Source organism: Sander vitreus, chromosome 9 (genome assembly GCF_031162955.1).
Source record: "Sander vitreus isolate 19-12246 chromosome 9, sanVit1, whole genome shotgun sequence".
Classification (NCBI taxonomy): domain Eukaryota; kingdom Metazoa; phylum Chordata; class Actinopteri; order Perciformes; family Percidae; genus Sander; species Sander vitreus.
The window spans coordinates 19,805,229-19,827,032 of NC_135863.1; the positions used below are offsets into that span (position 1 = coordinate 19,805,229).

A 21,804-nucleotide genomic window follows, 5' to 3' on the forward strand; every position below is an offset into this window, starting at 1 on the left:
CAGTGTATTATCAAGACTGTAGGGCCTTGAAACAGCCGATAGGACGTGCAGGTGTAGCAATATCCGCAAAAGGTGTTATAGGATAGTGTTTGGATGCATGCATGGCATCCAACAGGTGCGACTGGGGTCGGGTCGGGATCCTTCAAGGTACAGGACAGAGCCATGGAGTTGTCTGGGTAAGGTGGCCTTATAACTTTCTGTTATCCATTTTCTGAATCAGAATTGGACTTTAAAGGTCCAGTGTGTAACGCGTTTAGTTCATTATCAAAATCTTTGTTGCCCGTTCACAAACTTGTCCTTTTTAATGAATATTTATCTCCACCATCAATTCCAAGTATTCCTTTTGGCTTGAAATTTTACATTTGCATTTGCATGAACTGGGGTAGACGCTCCATATTCATGTGCCATCTTGAAATATGTTAGCCGGTAACGGACATACAGGACATACTGCTCTGCCTTTCGCTGTCACATGATAACCTCACAAGTGCTGCTAATGGGTATCGTAGCTTCCCGTCCCCGGCAAGTTTGAAGAAGGAAACATGGAGGACCACACGTATTCAAAATCCAAATTTCAGAAACAGGAGTCTTTTTCTTCGCCCAGAAAAAGAAAAAGGATATTGAAAAGAGCAAGAGACCGGCTTTTTGAAGCTTGAAGGCTACTATAGCTGTAATACGTACTTTGAACTGCGTGGCGCGAGAGAGTTGATTGCGATATATGATCTCAACGCTAGATGGGAGAAATTCCTACACATTGGACCTTTAAATGTTCCGAATCTGACCTGCATGCTAAATGCAAACAACCATACTCACCTTTCTGCTCTCGGCCCTGGCTGTCCCTCGCTGAGGAAATGAGTTTACTATCTGGATTGATCCATGAGTAAGTGAGACGGAGTTCGTGTAGTAAGAATATGTATCCAAAAAATAAATTGCTCAAATGACAGTAGTAAAGAGACGTGACAAATGGAATTTACCGCCTAAAAAGAAAGAAATATCACGGTATGAGAATTTTACCTTTACAAATTTACACCTGTTAGGTAACCTTAGCACAAGTGGCGAGTCACCCGACAACCCACTAGCACCTATCCATTGCTGAGTGGGTTGCCAGGTTGTGTCTACATCTCATGGCGTGACTGAATGGTTACTGTGGGGGTTCATTTAGAAGCTGTCTGTTTTTTTGTTTAGTCAAGATGTATTCATCTCCACCTGCTGGACAAGGCCGTGGGATACAGCTGAAAGGTTTGGAACTGCTAAGTAGCTGAACCTTGAGTTTAGAGTTCTAACAATGTGTTTTACGTCAAGAAAAAAACATCACATCTATTGTTGTGATTCTGAATTTTTGTGGGTTCCTTGGAACTTGTTATTCTCCTTGTGCTGCTTTTTCTTTGTCTTTGATCATCATGTCTAGATTTTTAATCTTAACAGGACAACCAGTCTGAAAGGTAAAAATAGGCCCTTCATGCAGCACTTGAACTCTGTAAACCCTTTCGAAAAGCCTCATTGTACTATGAAAGGTCCTCCACTCTTCTTAGATGATTCATCTGTTCCCTAAAAGTTGGTCGTTAAAAATCAAGATAACATCTGAATCAAGGTTTTGCAAATCAGTAGTAAATATATTAAAAACAAATAAAAAAGTAAATGTCAAGACTCGTAAAGTGCAGCTTAAGCCATCTGAGGTTATTACATTGAAGGAAGTAAATGTGTTTTTTGTAGGCCGATTAATTTTGAAAATGATACAAATTCAGCCAGATGGGTCACCGCAGTGTCTAGGAGCCAAAAAGAAAAATGTTTTTCATATCTGTTGCTCTCCTGTTGGGAGAAAAAATGTCTTCACATTGCCCTCTGGTGGGCTTAAAAGGACCCTCCGGTTTTGTAGAGACCTCTGGCCTAGACACAATTATTTCCTCTCCCTTAAAGCAACTGAACATACTGCTCAAGCTGGCTTTGGTTTTACATGAATCTTAACAAAGGTCCATGGTTGGAAGGGTCTGACGGTGTTCTGGTTTTTGTCTAACAATAGGAAGTAAGGCTGAGCTGCTGCTGGCTGCTCTCCACAGGATGTGGCCTGGCTGGGCTCGATCCAAACCTGCTCTCTCCAACTTTAGAGCCAAACAGTTGAGGTTGTGAAAGCTGCAGCGACACAAAACTGCTTATATATATATAATATATAATATATAATATATATATATATATATATATATATATATATATATATATATATATATATATATATATATATATATAATATATATATAAGCAGTTTTGTGCTTATATATACTGAACCTTGACTGCACTTTTCAGCAGCACTTTATCACAGCCACCATTCCAAATGTTTAATTTAATTTTTTATTTATTTAATTGTTTATTTAGATAGGGACAGTGCATATTAATGGACATCAGTACAAGTACACAATGTAATATAGAGTTAGCACTATAGCTAATTTCCATCTATTGTCCCTAGGCAGATACATAAAAAGAAAAACATAAAAACAGTAACAAGCATGTAACACCCTCATAGTTTGAGAGGCAAGACAAACACTAACAGTCAAGACAAAATACAACAGAACATGTGATTGTCACACATAGTGAAATGTGTGAGGCAGTTAAAAGTGAGTGCAGCTTTGGTTTTCTAAAAGCCAGAATTTTAAATGAGTTTTAAAATTGATGTATGTGGGACAGTCCCTTATTGTGGGGGGCAGGCTATTCCAATATTTATTTTCCTTTACTGACAAAACAGTTTGTCCAAATGTGGTGCACCTAAAATGTATTACACAGTCCCCTTTGGTGGAGGCCCTTGTACTACCACCACTCTCAATTCTTTGAAAGAAGTCATTCAGTGGGGGTGGGGCACGATGATGTATAGCCTTAATATACAAAAGAGGCATACTTAAAACAATATACTTTAAACAAACGGATACATCTTTTTTTTGGGATGTTTGCTGTAACTGTTGTGATTAATGGCCCATGTCCTCTTGTTTGTTGTGTTTGTGCCCTAACCCGAGGGACAATAAAGATCTCAACTGATACTTTTATCAGCAGGGTTTAATTTTGGAGGGGTGGGGCTTTTTTGGCCTTTATTGGATAGGACAGCTGAAGACAGGACGAGATAGGGGGATGACATGCAACAAAGGGCTCCTGGTCGGAATTGATAAGTCGTGCGCCCCTTAGAAACCAGGTGAGCTACCAGGGCGCCCCAGCAGGGATACTTTACAGTCACTTTTACACTAATCAGACATGTCAAAGCCCACACTGCCACTGATGCTGCTCTTTTATTGCGTGCACAAATAGAGAAAATATTAAAATGTACCCAAATATACAGTATGAGCAGGTTAATAATGTAGTGATGGTTCACATTTGGGGACCCTAATTATGCTAACGTTAAAGTGTGGTGATATTTCGAGCCTTTTTAGTGGTATTAAATAGCGATTGAATTTGAGTGTCCCCATGCCACAAATACTATCATTGTAAGCTAACCAGCGGTCCGTGGTAGCCTCATTAAAGCTCCAAACTCATTCGATTAGCATGAAAACATGTCCCAGAGCGCGACAGAGTAGGTACACATCAGTTAAAAACCCCTAGGTTCGTTTTGCGCCGGAATTGTCCTTTAATGCCACACACAACTCCCATGTACATGTGTGTACTTGATTTGTTGAACTTGGCATGACCCACTTACAGTACAGTGGGTTTACTATTTATCACATCCAGACAAGACAGCAAACAACAGCCAGATTGTCATGTGGTGTCGCACTGCTGTGTACGTCAACATTAAAGACCTGCAGCCATGATCTTAACAGAAACATGATGTAAAAATGAAACCTTCTGGAGCTTTGCAGGCTATCTTGTTTTGTCTTAATGGGTTGGGTTGGGAGAGGATGAGTCACAGCGACTCAGAGAAGCGACAATACAACTACAGATGTGTTTGAAACAATGGCTTACAGTTCTTATGCTTTTTTCTTTTAGCAAGTCCCTGTGAGAGCAATTACTTCGATCATCAATGTTAATGAAAACGGACCAACAAAATGTGATTGATGTTGGTTTGCATCTGAACAAGGGCTATGGAAACATTGAAACTGATAATTTGGCAACCAGTGTAATGATAAAACAAACAAAGTGAATAGATGAAGTCCAACACACTTTAGGTCATATGTTGCATATAAATTGGGAACTTTAAGCCAGAATCTTCCCAGGTTATTCTTTATTATACTACAATGCAACATTCAAAAGAAATAAAAAAATGTTGTGATATAAGAACATTCAAAGGAAATGCAGATGGTTATTACATTGAATATTATATTCAATGTGTCTAATCACAAATGCTCCTACATAATTCAGAGAAGGTCTTCCTTTGAGTAATCCATCAAATTACAGTTACCAGAGGTTTGCACTGTAATCATCATATATAAAGCAGTCTTCTGTGAATCACCTCGGAGCAATCAGCCAATCAATTGTATATGTCTGACCCTAACCCTAACCCATGTATATAAGATACAACTCCAGTGACATCTGTTTAAAGGCACCGTTTCTGAATACGGGCTGTGTGCATTTCACCTTGGATTGAGCATTGATACTTTCACAGTATTTATATAGCACCTTAACCTGCTTTATAATAATAATAAAAAAAAGTTTTTTTTCAATATGGGACATTTAAATCTTAAGGTCTTTTAAACTTTGGAATTAGGAGACATCTACTGTACACCATGTGATACCTCAAACACAAACTCTTGCCTGGACTGTATCTCTGTGTCTCACTTTATCTGGCTACAGAAGCCAACGGTTTAAACTGCAGCCATCATTAAGAAACACTGAGAGGCAAGTTCTTGAGTACAGGAGAGCCTGGAAGAAATTATTAGTGCAAGTTTGGAGGGGTCATAATATTTCTACTAGTGCAATGGTTGACGCCAGAGAGCAGATTTAGAACTACATGTAGATGTGGCAGTGAATTGATTTGAGTCTTGAAAAAACAAAGACAACCCCATCCCATGCTGAACAAAAAGACACACACCTACATATACAGTACATCAGACTGGTCAGATGGCGAAGACATGTCTTGACTTGAATCAACCTTATTTCATCTTCTCTAGTAACAAACGCACCTCCATAGGATGGTAGCCCATAGGCCCCATGCCCCCCTAGAGAACACAAAGAGAGGAATGTTAGTGACACTTAATAATGTGTAATTCTACATTTCTGGCATGGCTAACATGGGCCTGGCTCCATGCCAAGAATTCGAGAGTTGCGTCTCATTTTTGTCGCTGCTCCTCCTCATGTGATAGCGTGAGTGCAGATAGCATTGGGACCTTTACACTCACAATGCTGGTAATATATATATATATATATATATATATATATATATATATATATATATATATATATATATATATATGACTGTGGGGTGAAATAAAATGTCCCTGGAAACTCTTCAATCACAAAATAAAAGTACAGGAATTTGTCTTAGTGACAGTGGTGCACATATCTCACCTTGTAGACAACTTTCCCAGCCTGCAGCACATAAAGCCTCTCAGGCAGAGCACCATACTTTATGGCAGAGACATTATTCATTTCATCCACAACCACGGGACACTGGGGCTCCTTTTGAACCAAGATCTGTGCTGCAGACAGCCTGTCCTCCAGGCTCCGGTGCTGGTTGATGTCAAAGTTGTTGGTAAAGGCCAAACCGTCTGACACAAACATAAAGAATGTGACACTTTTTTTTTTTTTTTGGTGAACTCAAAGATCCAACATTTAGTTTTGGTAAAATTTAAAATCTGATCACATAAATCAAAAGAAGACGACATAAAAGCGTGTATTGTATTACCTCATCATCGTATTAAGTGATGTAATCATGCAATAATGAAATTGCTGCATTTAAAAATCCTCCACAGCAGGTTTTTTTTTTTTCATCAATATGTAGACCTAAGTGGTAATGGTCAATTATTAATTAATTAATTTACCTTTCTCTCACCTGTTGCATGTGCCTCGGCGATGTAGATCACAAGAAAGTCAGCTACATCGCTGAAGTCCTTGACGAGTTGCTTGAACTCCTCAAGTTTGTACATAAACGGGGGTCAGGTGCAACTTCCAAAACTCAACACCAGCGGCCTGGTGTCTGCAAAAAACAAATACAACATGCTCTAAATGTAGGTGCAGAGAGAGAGAGAGAGAGAGAGAGAGAGAGAGAGAGAGAGAGAGAGAGAGAGAGAGAGAGAGAGAGAGAGAGAGAGATCACGCACCTTTCAAGTACTTGTAAACACTTGTGTTCTTTCCCTCCATGTTGACCACAGGTGTATCCGGAGCGTCTCCTCCCAAAAACGCCTCTTGTCCGAGAGACAACCACAGTTGTTGAGAGACGGTTTTACAGAAGTTTACAGAGCCAAGCGTCTGACTCCAATCTTCATACTTAAAGTTGGGATTCTGAGTCATGGTGGTCTTTTCACCCATTTTGAGGATTATCTTCTTGGTGAGACTTGGTGAAATATATTGCATAATCAAGATTATGAGATTGATTCCTATCATATAGCAAAACATGCATGTTGTCGACAAATAGACCATCAGTCTTTGCAAAGACATGTTTGCGCCTTGAGCGTGAACTCCCGTTTTCAGAGCGCCTCAGTCATCTGATTGTTAAAACATGTCGGGTTGCCGCCCACTCTGCTAACGTTGGATAACAGCTGCCTTCATGGCCCCTTTTGAGAGCTCGTACTTTGTAGATAGCAAGTAAACACGGGTCCTTTGTGATGCATACATTGATGTTGACGTTTCCATCTAACCAGACCTCCTAGTAGCCTACTGTTGGAAACGATGGCACTTCAAAGGTCTTCCTTTAGGACGCTTTGTCCGAAGCAGAGAAGTAGCCAAAGCCTAGGCAAAGGAAAAAAATAGCGTTTGATTTCCATGGATATGGTTTGCTATCTTGCTGGCTAGAGGTGGATTCACATTAGATTTGTGACACCCGTATGTGTACATAACGTTCTAGGGTTTCCTACACAAACCTTAGGGGCTTTAGGTCATATTTCGTGATCTGACAGATGTTTTCAACGTTTCAATCCAATTTTCCGGTAACACTTTACAATAAGGTACACAAAAATGTAGGTAATTACTGAGGAACAAATGAGGAACGAACAAAGAACGAATGAGGAACGAATGGTTACTTAATGATTAGTTACTGATTGACTCATTCATTTAACAGACTGGTAGCTACTGTTAAATGAATGAGTAACGAATGGTTATCGTTGCCCATTCATTTAACAGTAGGCCTAGCTACTGTTTACCAGTAACTAATCATTAATCCTTGAATCACAGTCAATCAGTAAAGTCATTAACAAACCATTCGTTCCTCATTCGTTCCTCAGTAACTAGGCTACCTACATGTTTGTGTACCTTATTGTAAAGTGTTACCAATTTTTCTAATGTAGATCATAGACTGTATATTGGACGGATTGACAGCTTCCCAAAAGTGAAGCTAAAACCAAAGAATTTCTAGACCGGCTTTGCTAAAACATTTTGATTGCCCCCTGGTGGAAGGCTGCAGTAAATGTCATAAACCCCGCCCCCCTCCATGTTAGCAGATGGGACACATTATTATCAAAGGCAGTTATATAGTTATAGAGAATCTTTGTTATTAAACTAAAAAAAAGAAAAAAAAATACAAGTCAAATCCATTTTTCCCAAAGATTGTTTCTGTCAAATTAGGTAGTTCTTATTGTTTCTTCTGCTTATTGTTGTTCAAGTGTTTATTTTTCTGATAGGAAACGGGATGAAACGTCATGATTGACAACTGTGACTTGCGATTTGTCGGGCGTGTATGGGCGGGACTTCGATAGATGGTCTAAATTCACTACTCTAAAGTTAACGTTCAGCCCTCCGCTAGTCTAGTTTACTGCTGTACTCTATGCATAGCTGCACTTAATGTTAGTAATGAAACAGCAATCTGGCACATCTCATGACTGTGAATAAGTATGGGTATTTAAATTAAGATTAATAAGATTTTGGTCTGGTGGCACACCTTGTTCACCATAGATAGCCCCAGTGATGGATGTGTCTTGTTTGCTGAATCATTTTTATTCTCAGAAACAATTGTGACCATTGGGCGATCTAGCTAGTGCTTCCCAAAGTGCAGGCTGGGTACCCCCAGGGGTCCTTGAGGGGGTTCCAGGGGGTCTGAAGCAAAAAGGGGAATCAAATTCCAGCCATATGACATAATGACAGAATATATGACTATTTTGGTCATGGGTTTCATAAATAATCTGTAATAAAACATCTAAAAGCAAAAAATCCTATCAGATGGGGGTCGGTGGTTAAATTTGTGTCAGTTTGGGGGTCCTTGTTTGGGAGCCACTGATCTAAAAGACCATGAAAGTCATGCACTCAGTTCCCACATTTATCGTGCGTTCAGAAGAAAAAGAAAACATTTTTTTTCAATGGTTAAAGCTGTTCTAAATGATTCACTTTTGTACCCCTCCTTGACTTTCCTCCCTTCCTTTCCTTGCCAGCAGGTAACTGCCCCAGGTCGCCATTGGTTTATGTTATTAACATATGTGTATTAAAATGTGTGCACTGTACTTGAATGAATTCCAATCCAGAAACTATGATGATCAATCTGCCCATGTTCCTTAAATTGCCCAAGTTGCCTACTACCAGGGAGGTGAAGTAGAGGAGATGTAACAGGCAGGCAATCTTCAGTCACAGCTATTTAATCACTTGAAAGTATAAGATGTGGATTCTATACATTCCTTTTAGTTTTTGACTCTATGTGAAAAAAAGACAAAATATGTAATTGCATGTAACAGTGTGTGCACTAGGCTTAGGCTATGGTTTCTAAAACTACAGGCCTGTATGTGGCAGTCACAGTGTTATATTTCAAGATTTATCAAAGCATACAATAACAATTAAACAATAGCTTACTTCTTGTAGCCTATTCCATGCAGAAATTGATTTATTTACTTGATCTGTTATCAGTTCACAATCACTTGATTAGTGATGAGCTGTGTTTCGAGACCCAGCAGATGGTAAGATACAACGGTGCAAAAGTGTTGATGTCAGAGTCCCAAGATTACATTTAACCAGACTCAGGTTTGGGCATTTTGTTTTGGAAATGACATACGTATCTTAACAACAGAATGGAGAGGAATACAATGAATAAGATATGTTTCATGTGGTTTCCAAACTTATATAAAAACTGAAAATAAAACAGCATGACAAAGAGTTACAGTGAATGAACAGCTATGTGCATACATGCTCAAAAGAACACATTATATCCATTGCTTAAACCATCAACAGACGTAAGTGCTTTATCTCTCTCTCTTTATCCTGCTGTCGTCCATGTTCATCCACGTGGAATCATATTTCCAACAGCACGCAAAGGCAGCATCCCATTACCGTCCTGCATTTCCGCGTTTTTAAAGCCCAAACCTATTGCACAGACAGAACCATTTGGCGCAACACAACACACTCTCTACAGAACATTTATAATCTTTAACTCGACCGTTTTTTCCACTTACCCGCTTGTATATGTCGCACTCTAATAACCATATGTTTGATGTTACTGACGGTGTCAACTCTGACCTTCAGGGTTTTTCTTACTACGGAGAGGCCACTTGGTGACGCTGTAGAATAGCATTTCCCACAGAAACGCTGTTCTAGATGAACCAGCTCTCTTAACACGGAGTTCATCACAGGAAACAACAATTTAACGCGTATGGACGTTGGCGAGACCTGGCAGATAACAATATTTAATTCTTTATTTTTAAGTAAGTTCAATTTTAAAGCCATATTCCAAAGATATCCGGTAATCGTTTGGATATTTTTTTTTAGCAGTCAGTCAGATGTAATGAACCATGATCCAGAGAATAATTAAAAAATAACCGAAGAAATCATGCAGTTGTGAAATATTATGTAGGCCTATCTCAAACAAAACAACAGCCTGCTGAACAAAATGCCCGTTAATGTGTGAATTCTAATATTTCCGTTTCATTCACATTTTTAGAAGAAATGTCGCATTTGGAAACAACATTAACCTAAATGATGTCAACATTCTGCTGTAGGCCTATGAAATCACATCCCAATTTTTTTAAGTAGCCTAGAGGCCTAACGTTAACTGTGCGCAGTTGTCATGAATCTCTCTCTAGCCAAAATTGATTAAAGTAATTATATAAAAGTCCAAAAAGTGATGTGTTTTACATCGGGATAATTCTGAATTTCAGCTAAATTTCAGTGGTATTTTCCATTATAGCCGACATGTTTTGAAACGAAGCAGAGCAATGGCTGATATGATTTGATCATAACGCACCGCGGGCGTAGCCTACCTACTGCACCAAAGCTTGGAGAACACCGTTGTTAAATGATCTGTTTAACTTTATTATTATTCTTTTTTTTCTTTTTCTTTTTTTTTTTTTTTTTTACATCAAACGTTGAAGACTGGGTAACGCGCGATAGGCTACATGCCAAGTATCAGCATGCGCATGCTGTAGCTCGCAAACTTCACATCCGAGCTCGCCAACAGCAGTCTTGATCCATCTTAGCCTCCCACAGAAACACGGACACAGTCTTCATTGGTGCTTCTGAATCCCGGGTGCCAATCAGAGAGAGAGAGAGAGAGAGAGAGAGAGAGAGAGAGAGAGAGAGAGAGAGAGAGGCAGAGAGACGCATGGGATGCTGATGACTGATCCTCACTGAGATGATGCTATCGATCAGGCTTGCAGTTGCTCTCCACTTCAGTTTGATAAACATGCTGATGTGCGCCATTCGACTTTTTTTCTGTTCCTCATTGGCTAATTGAATAAGGTAGGTATTGCCAAAATCCCTAAAGTTTAATCGTTTTGTTGGATGTGTTGATTCTAAAGTGAATGCATTACACGGAGGAAACAGCCCGTCTTCGCGTTGATGCAGTTTGCAGTGATTTAGTTATTTTTCCTTTCGCTTGCGCAGGTAATGTGAGCAGCAGAGCCGCACACTGCATGGGAAAGCCGAGTCATCGATGCAGAACCCCTCAGCGCTGTTCGGGATGGTCAGCCACTGTCAGACCCCAACTTTTACAGACTTCACCGGCTTGTCGCTCTCCGTCTACGGCAGCAAGGCGGACATCTGTACGCGGCGGGCCGGGAGCGCTGGTTTTGGATCGCAGATTTGCCGGACTTCCCATGACACCCTGAGTCAAATGAACTGCGCCAGCCCAAAGAGTCTCGGCGCATCCGAAGAAAAGGCGCATCTGGCAGCCAAAGCTCCGCGCTCGTGCCTCTCTCTTCCACCCGTGCAAGGTAGGCTCCTTAGGCCTAAATGTCTTTAACTGATGCTGTAGAAGTTTTGGGGGGGGGGGGGGTTATAAAGTTGATTGAGTGATTTTTGAACACAGTGGATACATTGGATTAATGCAGTAATGACTAATTCTCTCCTTAAAATAAACTATAAGGTAAACAATAACAAATTCAGTCAAACAGCAGCTGTGTCAGTATTGCCAATTTGACCAATTAGCAGTTTCTAGGTTATTTGAGATAAAACGCCATCATCCAAAATAATGTTGCTTCCATATGGCTCCTCAAGAGCATCCTTCGAAGCAGCTGTGCTGTGTATTTGTGTTGAAAGCCCTGTTTGCAGTTGTGGATTAGGTCTGTTAATTAAACCCAGAGCTCACTTGGATCCTCCGCCAATTCATAAATAACACCAGAATCAAAGTCTCTGTTGCACACGAAGGCGGCCATGTGAAGTGATGTGCAGTATGTGGAGTAGCTGCCAAGCAAGTGTGCATTTCCTAAGGATGTTAACAAGGCATGCAGCGTTTAGCTCACCTGATTAGTGTGAAGTTGGCTCATTTAGTTAAATATGGAAAACTTGGCAACTTGAATTTTTGACAGTTTAAAACAATATTTAAAGAATAATTAATAAAAAGAACAAACATGTTTTCTTCTGTTTTCTGTCAAATTTAGAAAAATATATTAACTGTAAATGCTGAAATGGCTCAGAATTCATATTTGAATTAGTGCCATGCCAAAAAAAAAAAAAAAAATGGAATAAACTTTGACTTGGCGCTCATCAGTGAAAGCAAAAACTTTAAAACAATTACACAGATGAAATGAGCACTGTCATGCAGATAGCATCCAGAGTGGAAACTGGGCTTTGCGTCTCTGTACAAGCCTGCTCCATCCTGTTTAGACAGAGTGTTGTTGTGAGAGGGCGGAGGTAATTACAGCCCCATCCTAAATTATGATTAGATGGAACAGACTTTTATATTAGCAATCATCCTTGCAGCTAGAAGAGGATCAGCAGATTTGATTATTGTTTCTTCTTGCTAAACACAAACCATATGTCTGCTGAATGTGTCTCAGCATTTATGAGTTCTCTTGGAGCACAGTTGTGCCCTCAGCCCTCCATCCCCAGCATCCCGAACCAGAATGAATCGTCTCATTGTCTTTGCGACGCTTTTGAACTCGCTTCCCGTAAATTGTGGGAATGCAAGATGTGTTATGCGTTTGTGGATTATGTTGAGCAGATTAACATTGAAGCCGACACATCTCTGTTTGTTTGGTTCTGACTGTGAGGCAGTTGAGTGACATTTTAATAGTTTCAATATCTTGTGGGTTTATGAATTAAAATAGTTTTCCGCCTTCTTTTCAAAGTGCTAAAAAAACAACAACCCAGTATCTACTTCCTGAAGCACATACTGATTCAACTACACATCCAAACATATTGCACATTCATGATTTGGCAGTAATACATTTTCACATTATATTTGACTGTACTATTTCAGTAATGAAAAGTTATATTCAGGTCAACTTGTACTCCTAATGTTGCTGTCTATATGAATATGTGCTGTATTGTAGACATTTTGTGTTTTATAGTCTCTTATGGTGAGCATGGAGTATGAAAGTGATCTCAGTACTCATCAGTCTTTTGTATCATGCCTCATTTCAGGCTGATCGTATTACATACTCCCATTTGGGGACAGAGCTGGAATTTAAACTGCATTCTCAACCATTACTTTAGATTTATACTGAACGGAATCTTTGAACAAACACAGACTGTAATGTTCATCCTGATGGAAGTGAGACACTGGAGGAAGAACTTACCTCAGACGGGAGATTTCTGACCTTTAACTGTGCACCCTGTGATTGCAAAATCTCAGTAATAAAGGTGATAAAATACAGCGCACTGCTGATGTTTCATCGAATCCTGTAGGATTTTTCTGGGAGGTAGTCTGAGACATTTGCATTCAGTGCTCCTCTGTTGATTTCCTAATTACTCACAAAAATGTGAATCTACGTTGTTTGTTAATTCTTCATGCCAGTTTGTGTGCATCCAAGTGTGTTTACAAGTGTCTAATTGAGTAAGAGAGTGAAAGATTGACAGCGAGTGAGAAAGCTTGCGTGTTAATGAAATGACAAAGCTGAAGTGCTGTTGTGGGAGTAGAATTTTTACAGGCTTGGATTTGATTTTTATGGGCCAGGTATCCTGAATGAAAAAAAATAACTCAACATTTAGTCCAAACTTGCTGTATCGGTTCAACCTCGCAATGTTGCCAGCATAAATCCAAAGACTATTTTTCATATTTTTTCTTTACATCATGTTGAATGAAGCACAAATCGCAGTGACTTATGCCACACCTGGTGCGTAGGTCCCGAAACCAAGCGTATTGCTCTTCATGACTGGAACAGCGGCTGATCATCATCCTTACACTACGAGTCCACTGTGCTATAAATATTAGCGGCCACCAGCAAAGAAAATATTTAACTTGCAAAAGAAAACACTTGACCCCTCTTGAAAAAGAATATCAGGTTTGAATGGTGTGTGTACTCTAGCATCATTCGATACCTTACTAAAGTTTCTCCTGGCCCGGGACGAAGCTGCAGAGTGTGTGAGCTTATTTGAGGAAAATGTTTGAGTTAGAGGAGTGTGCTGGAGACCCAAACTCCCTCTCTCAGATAAATGCAGAGGTCTGTCTGTTGATTCAGCCTGCGAAGAGATGAGTAATGGATATTTGGATTTAATTATTATCTATTACTGTTTCTTATTGTCTTTTGCCAACACACATCACCGTGACATGTTTATTATAAAACTGTACAAACAGTATTTATACATGCAGTATGCACACCTGTATGCAAGCACACAACGCCACCAGCATCCATTGCTAATGCAGACACTGTGCCAGCATATGCTGAACACACACACACACACATCCACACACACACACACACACATGCCACACATTGACATACACACACACACACACACACACACACACACACACACACACACACACACACACACACACACACACACACACACCACACACACACACACACACACACACACACACACACACACACACACACACACACACACACACACACACACACACACACACATATATGTATACACACACACTTTTTTGAGGTGAAGTGACATTGGCACCAATGTTGAATTTCCTCAAAACGACTTAGTTTCCTGTGTTTTCCCCAGCAGCATTTGTAGACGTCAGACTGCGGGGCGATAATCTGACTGTTATGAGAAACAACCGACCATTACAGCCCCGCTTTGAGCCTCTGCTGTGTCAAACACTTAATGACAGCTTACCAGTAGCTTGTGAATAGTTTTGGTTGTGTGTTCACAGAGAAACACATTAAGGGCTTTCGGTGAAGTCACTTATTCTAATCAAACTATGGGGTTTGTTTATTATTATTCTTTATAGAAGGAGGAGTTGGCATTCATGTTCTCTATTTTCTCTCTGGGACTGATTTTGTCATTGCTTTGAAAGCAAAATGTTCTCTTCATAAAAAAAATTCTGATATAGAAAAGTAATTGATAATAGAAATGTTCCAAAAATATACTTATCATTCATCATCAAAGTACTCAAAAATCTGGCGCTCAGCCTAACCTACAAGGGAACTGGTGTTCACATTTAATGTATCCAGTGTGTTCCATTGCCTTCTTTGGGTTGTTGTTTAGAGACTTTCATCTATGGTAAATCTTGAGATTTGTGTCACATAAAATGTTTTTACAGCTACGATTCTGGGAAAATGTTTGCTTCAGCTGTTTCAAATTTCTTAAATTACCTTGGACTTCAGGCTTATAATTGCTTTAAGTCGGCTTTGATGCAAGCACAGATCATATTATTATTTCTTCATCTTGGATCTCAGTATTTTCTTTTGGTTTTGACTTGTGAGCCAGTTGCCATTTGTGACACTGTTATACCCGTTTTGCTGAATCTGGGGTATGCCCGTAGTCTGTGTCAATGATTCAAGAGTTTGTTAAGTGGTGGTTGAATAGTAGTAGTGCTTTGTCAATTTGTTGCGTAATGCCTAAAAGACCAAAGAGATGGTACTAGATCCTAAATCTTTAGAAAATGTATTCCTGATGGATGGATGGATCGCCAGCGGCAAGTGATTGAACAGGTGATGCAGTGCAAATATTTAGGTGTGAATTTTGACCAGTTTAGATTAGGGGCACTGTGACTGACAGTGTGTTTGTGTGTGTGTGTGTGTGTGTGTGTTGGGTGGAACAGCAACCTTCATGCCCAAACCAAATATTTTCTTCTTTCTTAAAAATTAGCATTATTAAGATTATTTTTTGGGGCTTTTCCCTTTATTAAGTAGCAACAGTGGATAGACATGAAAGGGGGAGAGAGATGGGGGATGACACACAGCAAAGGGCAGCAGGTCGGATTCAAACCTGCGCCACTGCAGGACTCAGCCAACATGGGGCGAACACTCTTACCGGGTGAGCTAGAGGTCAACCCATTATTGTATTTTTAATTATCCTCTAGCAAAGCTGAAAATCAATGATGGCTGATATCCAAATCCTCTGAGACGCAAGCATTCTAAAATGTCAGTTTTGTGCCACTTTCACATTTTTATTTGTCCCTCAAAATTTCCATTATTACATTATACCCATTCCAAAATCTTGCTGAATTGTAAGTAAGACACTGAATCCCTGCTACCTCTCCGGATCTTTTCTCTGGAAAACCTGAGCATCAAAATATCCGTTTATTAAGTTCAGTTGGAGTCTGACAGAGTAACTGAGGATCTCCACATTACTGTTGGTCAGTATGCCAAGAGGTTGTAGCAGCGACGGAAGGTTATAGCAACTATTCCTCCCAGATGTTGTGTAAGACTGATCTACCCTCCGAGGAAACATTTTGCTGTCACTGTTGCTAAAAGAGATATGACCTTCGATTGAACTTGTGGTTCACTTAGTTTCACGGCCAAGGTTAACGGAGAATTCTTTTTATACCAGATTGTGAAGAGGTTACATATGGTACATCTTTATGTCTTACATGTCAGTTTACACACAGTGATATTTTACATAGAATAGAATTTGAATAGAATTTGTCAACAGGAACTAACAAACAAACAACCACACATCGGCTCTTTCTGCATTTGTGCCTCTAAATCATGCGATATGATGATAGAAAACTTTTGAGAAGAATGGTGGTAACGTTCTTCTCACAAGTTTTCTCACAAGTCAGTACATTCCCATGATCCAAAGAGAGCGCCTCAGCCCACGTCTTTTGCGTCCTGTATGAGCTCAGCGGTGAGTTATGGGCAAATGCAAGGGTGTTGCAGCGTGTAATGTTTGCAGCATGTTCCATTGATTCATAAAGTGGAGGCCCGGTGATGATTCGGCAGCGGTATTCCCGTAAACCTCTGTCTGGCTGAGATACTGAGGAGGGAATGCTGGGTAATGGAATGAGAGTGCTTCCTGAGTCACAGCCACTAGAGAGGGAGAGTGAGAGAACACCCCTGGTCTGGCATCTGCTTGGTTGAATCACCTCAATCAAAGTTGGCCGGGAATACACATGACGTGTGTGGAAACGGGAGATAAATGGCAGAGGAAGACACGAGTGTTGCATCACCTTGACTGAAGTTGGATTCAAAGAGGGAGAAGGAGATTTATTGGAGTTTGTGACTGTTTCTGCCCAAGTATCTTCTGACTAGTCCTCTAGTTGCAAAATGAACATGTGCATGCGTCAACCCACAAACAGACACAAAACATACATTTTTAGTTCTCTGCTGTCCTTTTCCTTCTCCGTAGTCTGTCGGTCAGGTCAAATGTTCTCATTCTTATGTGACCAGTGTGGTATGACTATTGCATCTCACTGTAACCAAAGGAATTCTGACTTTCATTCTGCCAATGAATCCAACCAGTCACACAGCAAAAATATGATCTGGTTCGAGTAAGTGTCGAAATATCACTGGAATACCAGAAGAAAATGTGCTCTGGGCCTCAGTTTAATCAAGAAAAAGCTGCAGAGTTGGCTCAGATATGTCATCATAAAAATGTATTTTTAGTCTAAACCTTGCCTTGAGAAGTACTCACAAAGTTTCACACACCACACTTTTGCTGATGAGGGGAAAAAAGCTGCCAGCTTATTGTGAATCAGACCAGATTTGTTTTACCTTTTAACTATTTGTAACAGATAAAGAGACTTTTCTCTGATTCTTTTCGCCTGGACAGACATGCCACGGCTGACCACATGTCTATAGAGTCTGTATTACTCATGCATTTTCAGACAGCAGCGACTCCTCTCGCAGACCTCTCTGTGTATGACTTAGCACACGGGTGGGTTTTTGATTTACATCTCGGCTGTGCCACTTGCTGTTCTTGGCTCGACGCTGCTGTGTTTCATCAAAGAAAAATCCGCTCCCCTCTGACTGTGGCAGTTAAGACGGCCGTCCGCCGCTGCGCTGCCTCTGCCAGAGCTGACTGGGCCCTCACAGCTGTCAGCTGGAGAGAGAGACAGAAAGAGAGAGAGAGAGATGGCAGGAGAGAGATGTGGCCATTAGGATCAGGGCTTCACTGACCTCCCTAAACAAGCTGCAAGAACACAGATTGTTTGTGTGTGAAAGGGCAGTTTTGGACGTCTGAGTCAATCACGAGGAGGCTCCCATTTAATCTTTTCCACCAGAGAGTATCCTATTACTCTATCAGCAGTTTATCTCATTTGAACTGTGATCAAGATGTGAGTAACATACACAACGCATAATAGTTGCTAAGTGTGCATCACAGCTCTGGAAACAGATCACCTTTTGAAACGGCTACAACAACAGTTTCAAATGCTCGAAAACCTGTTTAAGTAGTGTGCGAAATGGCCCTTTTTTTTCTTTTCTTTTTTTTCTTTTTTTTTACAAGGCTGGTCATCCAGCCAATCAAATATTGGCTTCAACTGAGTGGTCAAAAACAAATGGGCAAACATGATGCGAGCCGAGGCTGTTTTAATGCCTTCATTAGAGCTGAGGAGAAAGCAGCCAAAAAGCTTGAGTTTTATCCTCTCTCTTGTTCTCCCTCCGTCGCTGCCAGGAAGCTGCCATGGGGCAGTGCCCAGTCAGCTCACAGCACCATTGGCTGGCGCTGCCCCAGAGGACTATGAAAGACATTATAAAGTCTAATAGTGCAGTTTATATACTTTATAAGTGCTTGTTAATAGAAGCCCAGCATTCTGGAAGAATTACTTATTCTCTAGTCATGTGCAATGCAGTCCAGCCCCTACACTGTATTAACTTACTTAGCAGGACTAATAAGCGCAAAAAGGAACGACGGAATAAAGGTTGCTTAGAGAAAAAGAAGTACTCTTGCTTGTCGGTGAATGATGTGGGTCGACATCAGTCACAAACCCTGAGCGTCACAACTTGCACATGATTCGGACTCAGATATTCATGTGTGCATTATGTCATGGCAGATATAGATCTGTACACATTATTGTTTTAGATAGAGAGCCAAGTTTCATCACACAGAGTCAATATCTATTTAATTATTCTTTCGATTTCTGAGTTTATATTAAATTTATAATAGCTTATGTATTGTTTGAAGTCAGGACCTCTAATGGTTCCATCAGTGCCGAGAGTGATATCATGCTATTCATCCAATGTCAGCACACAAGCAGCATTGTAGCACAGGTGGACTGGTGTTTTGTCAAAAAGTTTCTTCTTTAGGAGCAAATCTGGACAGTACGATGCTGCATGAGGAGAGGAAGTAGAATATTTTGGGAAAGTGAGACTGATGCCCTGTTCAGGTTAACACTTGTAAGTCCAAGTTGGAGGGAGCTGGGAGCCTCGCCAGGCCGACTCTGGATGTTAATAAAGTTAAGAGGCTCTTTGCCAGCACTGTGATCTGTAACGCTTAGGGATATTTTTACAGACTTTTTACAGACAATTATATTTGAAAGGGAAGGCTGGTTTTCAGTGAGCTAGTATCGGAGCAAGGAGATAAAGTATGTGATAAGAAGATGCAATTTCCCATGTTGTGATTCTGTGGAGTGAGTTTTTTTCATTGTGTAGGAATAATTTCTGAATGAGAACACCCCATGTAGTACTCAAACAGAAGACAAGATATTAACCCTTTGAACACAGCAATAGAAATGGTGCACCAGTGCCTACATTGGTATTTTTGTTTATTGTGATATCATTTATTGGAGTCATCTTTAAACTCAAAAGCCAAAAGTCTTATCTTTCTGCTGCAAAAAGAATGAGAGCTGTAGCTGCCTGAAGGGCGATTTGACAACATTTGTAAAGGAGAGTGAGCATTGTTGACTCATATTTCCTCAGCTAATCCAAGGATTGTCTATTTATTCTGTCTGTCAGGTGTCTTTGTTTAATCATATTTGACAGACTGGTTGCCAAACAGTGGGTTGAAGGAATCTAAGATGACTTTGGCTTGTAGTTTCTGTACTGATGTTGCTGCCTACCAGAGATGTTTGTTCAGTTTCACCATCTGGAACTAAAAACCACAGCTCACAGATGAGCCGGTTGCTCTGTCCAGACGTTACCACTGGGAACAGTAGAGACATCTGTAATCTTCTGGCTCCTGTTGTATCTGTCTGCTTTATATTCTCTACATGAAATTGCATTTGAGAGAAAGCTGTGCATTTTTCATTCTGTTGGCAGTGTTTTCCTGTAATCCTAAACGAGGAAACAATTCTCCTGTATCAGTTTTGTTGGTTACACTTTACTTGAAGGTATCTACATAAGAGTGACATGACACTGTCATGAACGTGTCATAAACATTATAAACAAGTCATAAACGTTTATGACATAAAGCTTCTGTCAGTAAGTGTCATTCTGTTTTTGTCATGACAAGTTAGGGTTAGGGATAGGGTTCATGTGTCATGACAGTGTCATGTGTTCATGACAGTGTCATGTCACTCTTATGTAGATACCTTCAAGAAAAGTGTTACTGTTTTGTTAAAGACAATCGGTTCTGTTGTTCTTTGATTTTCTTGTTGCCAGGATTAAATGTACGACCCCATTTCTTCATATGGTTCATATGGGCTGAGCAAGTGTGTTAAATGGATCCATATTACACTGAGTAATAGCCTCAGTATGCACTCTTCATTAACATGCTTAACATTCCCCCCAAGACCCAGAAGTCGGCTTCTATAATACACTGCTTAACACAAACATCATGTTGGACACTTAGGATCTCTTATGGGGCTCGTTGTTGGCAGTTTTATGAGTGAGCAGATTTGGACAGTGTGTGTGTGTGTGTGTGTGTGTGTGTGTGTGTGTGTGTGTGTGTGTGTGTGTGTGTGTGTGTGTGTGTGTGTGTGTGTGTGTGTGTGTGTGCGCGCTAATGTTTTGGTCAAAGTGAAGGACAGAATAGACATGTTCATGAACTCTGAACATGGAAACCTTGAAAATGTAAGATACACACACACTTTTTGCCAGCTAATTAGAGCAGAGATCCAACAGAAAAGTCCAGTGAAGAGGTTAATACAATGTTATTGTTTTTAGCTGTTTTGGCTTGAGGATGAAATCTGTTGCAACACTGGTCAGCCACTTGTTGCATGTTTCCAAAACAGGACATGCAACAAAGTTTTTGAAAGTAAGAAATCTCAATACTTGGCAAAGTAAATGCTGACCCCCTGATATTTTTTTGACTGAATCGATCACCAATGAGATGTTATGGTCATTTAATGCTTTGGGACATACTTAATATCTGTGTGTGTGTTTGTGCATCAGTGCATAGGTACAATATGTGATTAGGTATTTGTGTGCTTGTATATGTGTAGATGTCCTGTTTTTATCAATTGATAAGAAATGTTTGCTTTGGATCGCTACCTGATGGACCTTCCAAACCTTGATTTCTGTAATATTTAATAAAGATGGTGGTGAGGTTATGTTAAAAATGGATGTTGAAAGATTTATGCCAAATGTGAACCAGTGCGTAGCTGTCCTAGCTGGCTTGAAATGTACAGCTGTTTCCCCCAGCTCAACGTTTAACCTTTACAAGCAAGCCAAAACCCATCAAGAGGAGCTTCACTTACCTTAAAACTGATACGCTGAAATTCTTGGCTCCTCACAGACAAGACACATGGTTCACACGGCTTAGGTAACTAATAAACCTTCTTGTAGCAGAAAACGTCTTTTATATATCGCCAGGAGTTTTTGACAAGAATATTTGGGATGAGTACCTGGCTTCCTCCTCAGTATGTCCTCAGTGAAGCTGAGTCACAGATGTAGTGGACAGATTGAGGGACTGAAGAAAGGACAGGAAAGCATGATTTCTCTCCTTTCTGTCTTCTGTCTATCTAACGCTTTCCCTTAAAAAGTCAGCTCACAGCACATGTTGACTAATAACGATAAAAAGCCTAATCAGGCACTTTCAGCTCGTATCGACAGTGATCTAAAAGGCATGTGCTTGAAAGTTGAAATGAATTAGGCAGCGTCAGAGCCGTGACAGCCAGGTGCTGAGCACTTGGCCCAGCACACTGGAGCCTCAGCCAATTGGAAAATGCTTTTAGAATTTATCTGCACCCTTCTCCCTTGACAAATTATTTTATTGTTCCCACACAGTTGGTTTTCATTTAGTATTTTGGCTAATGAT

At 40.2% G+C, this 21,804-nt stretch overlaps 2 protein-coding genes across 3 annotated transcripts in view; one reads left to right on the forward strand and one right to left on the reverse strand.

The window, feature by feature from the left end:
* Positions 1-4,968: 4,968 nt before the first annotated feature.
* dio1 (iodothyronine deiodinase 1) lies at positions 4,969-6,627 on the reverse strand. Its single transcript, XM_078259138.1, has 4 exons — positions 6,228-6,627; positions 5,960-6,103; positions 5,476-5,675; positions 4,969-5,126 (listed from the first exon to the last, which is right to left on the reverse strand). The coding sequence occupies exons 1-4, from the start codon at positions 6,562-6,564 to the stop codon at positions 5,061-5,063; spliced, it is 747 nt and encodes a 248-aa protein (XP_078115264.1). The 5' UTR covers positions 6,565-6,627; the 3' UTR covers positions 4,969-5,060.
* A 2,763-nt stretch (positions 6,628-9,390) lies between these two features.
* The window catches only part of glis1b (GLIS family zinc finger 1b), a 78,036-nt gene continuing 65,622 nt past the window's right edge, over positions 9,391-21,804 (forward strand). For both annotated transcript variants that reach the window (XM_078259139.1, XM_078259140.1), the window contains exons 1-2: positions 9,391-10,776; positions 10,921-11,249. In XM_078259139.1, the coding sequence (XP_078115265.1) occupies positions 10,970-11,249 (280 nt within the window). In that variant the 5' untranslated portion in view covers positions 9,391-10,776; positions 10,921-10,969. The remainder of the gene's footprint in view (positions 10,777-10,920; positions 11,250-21,804) is intronic.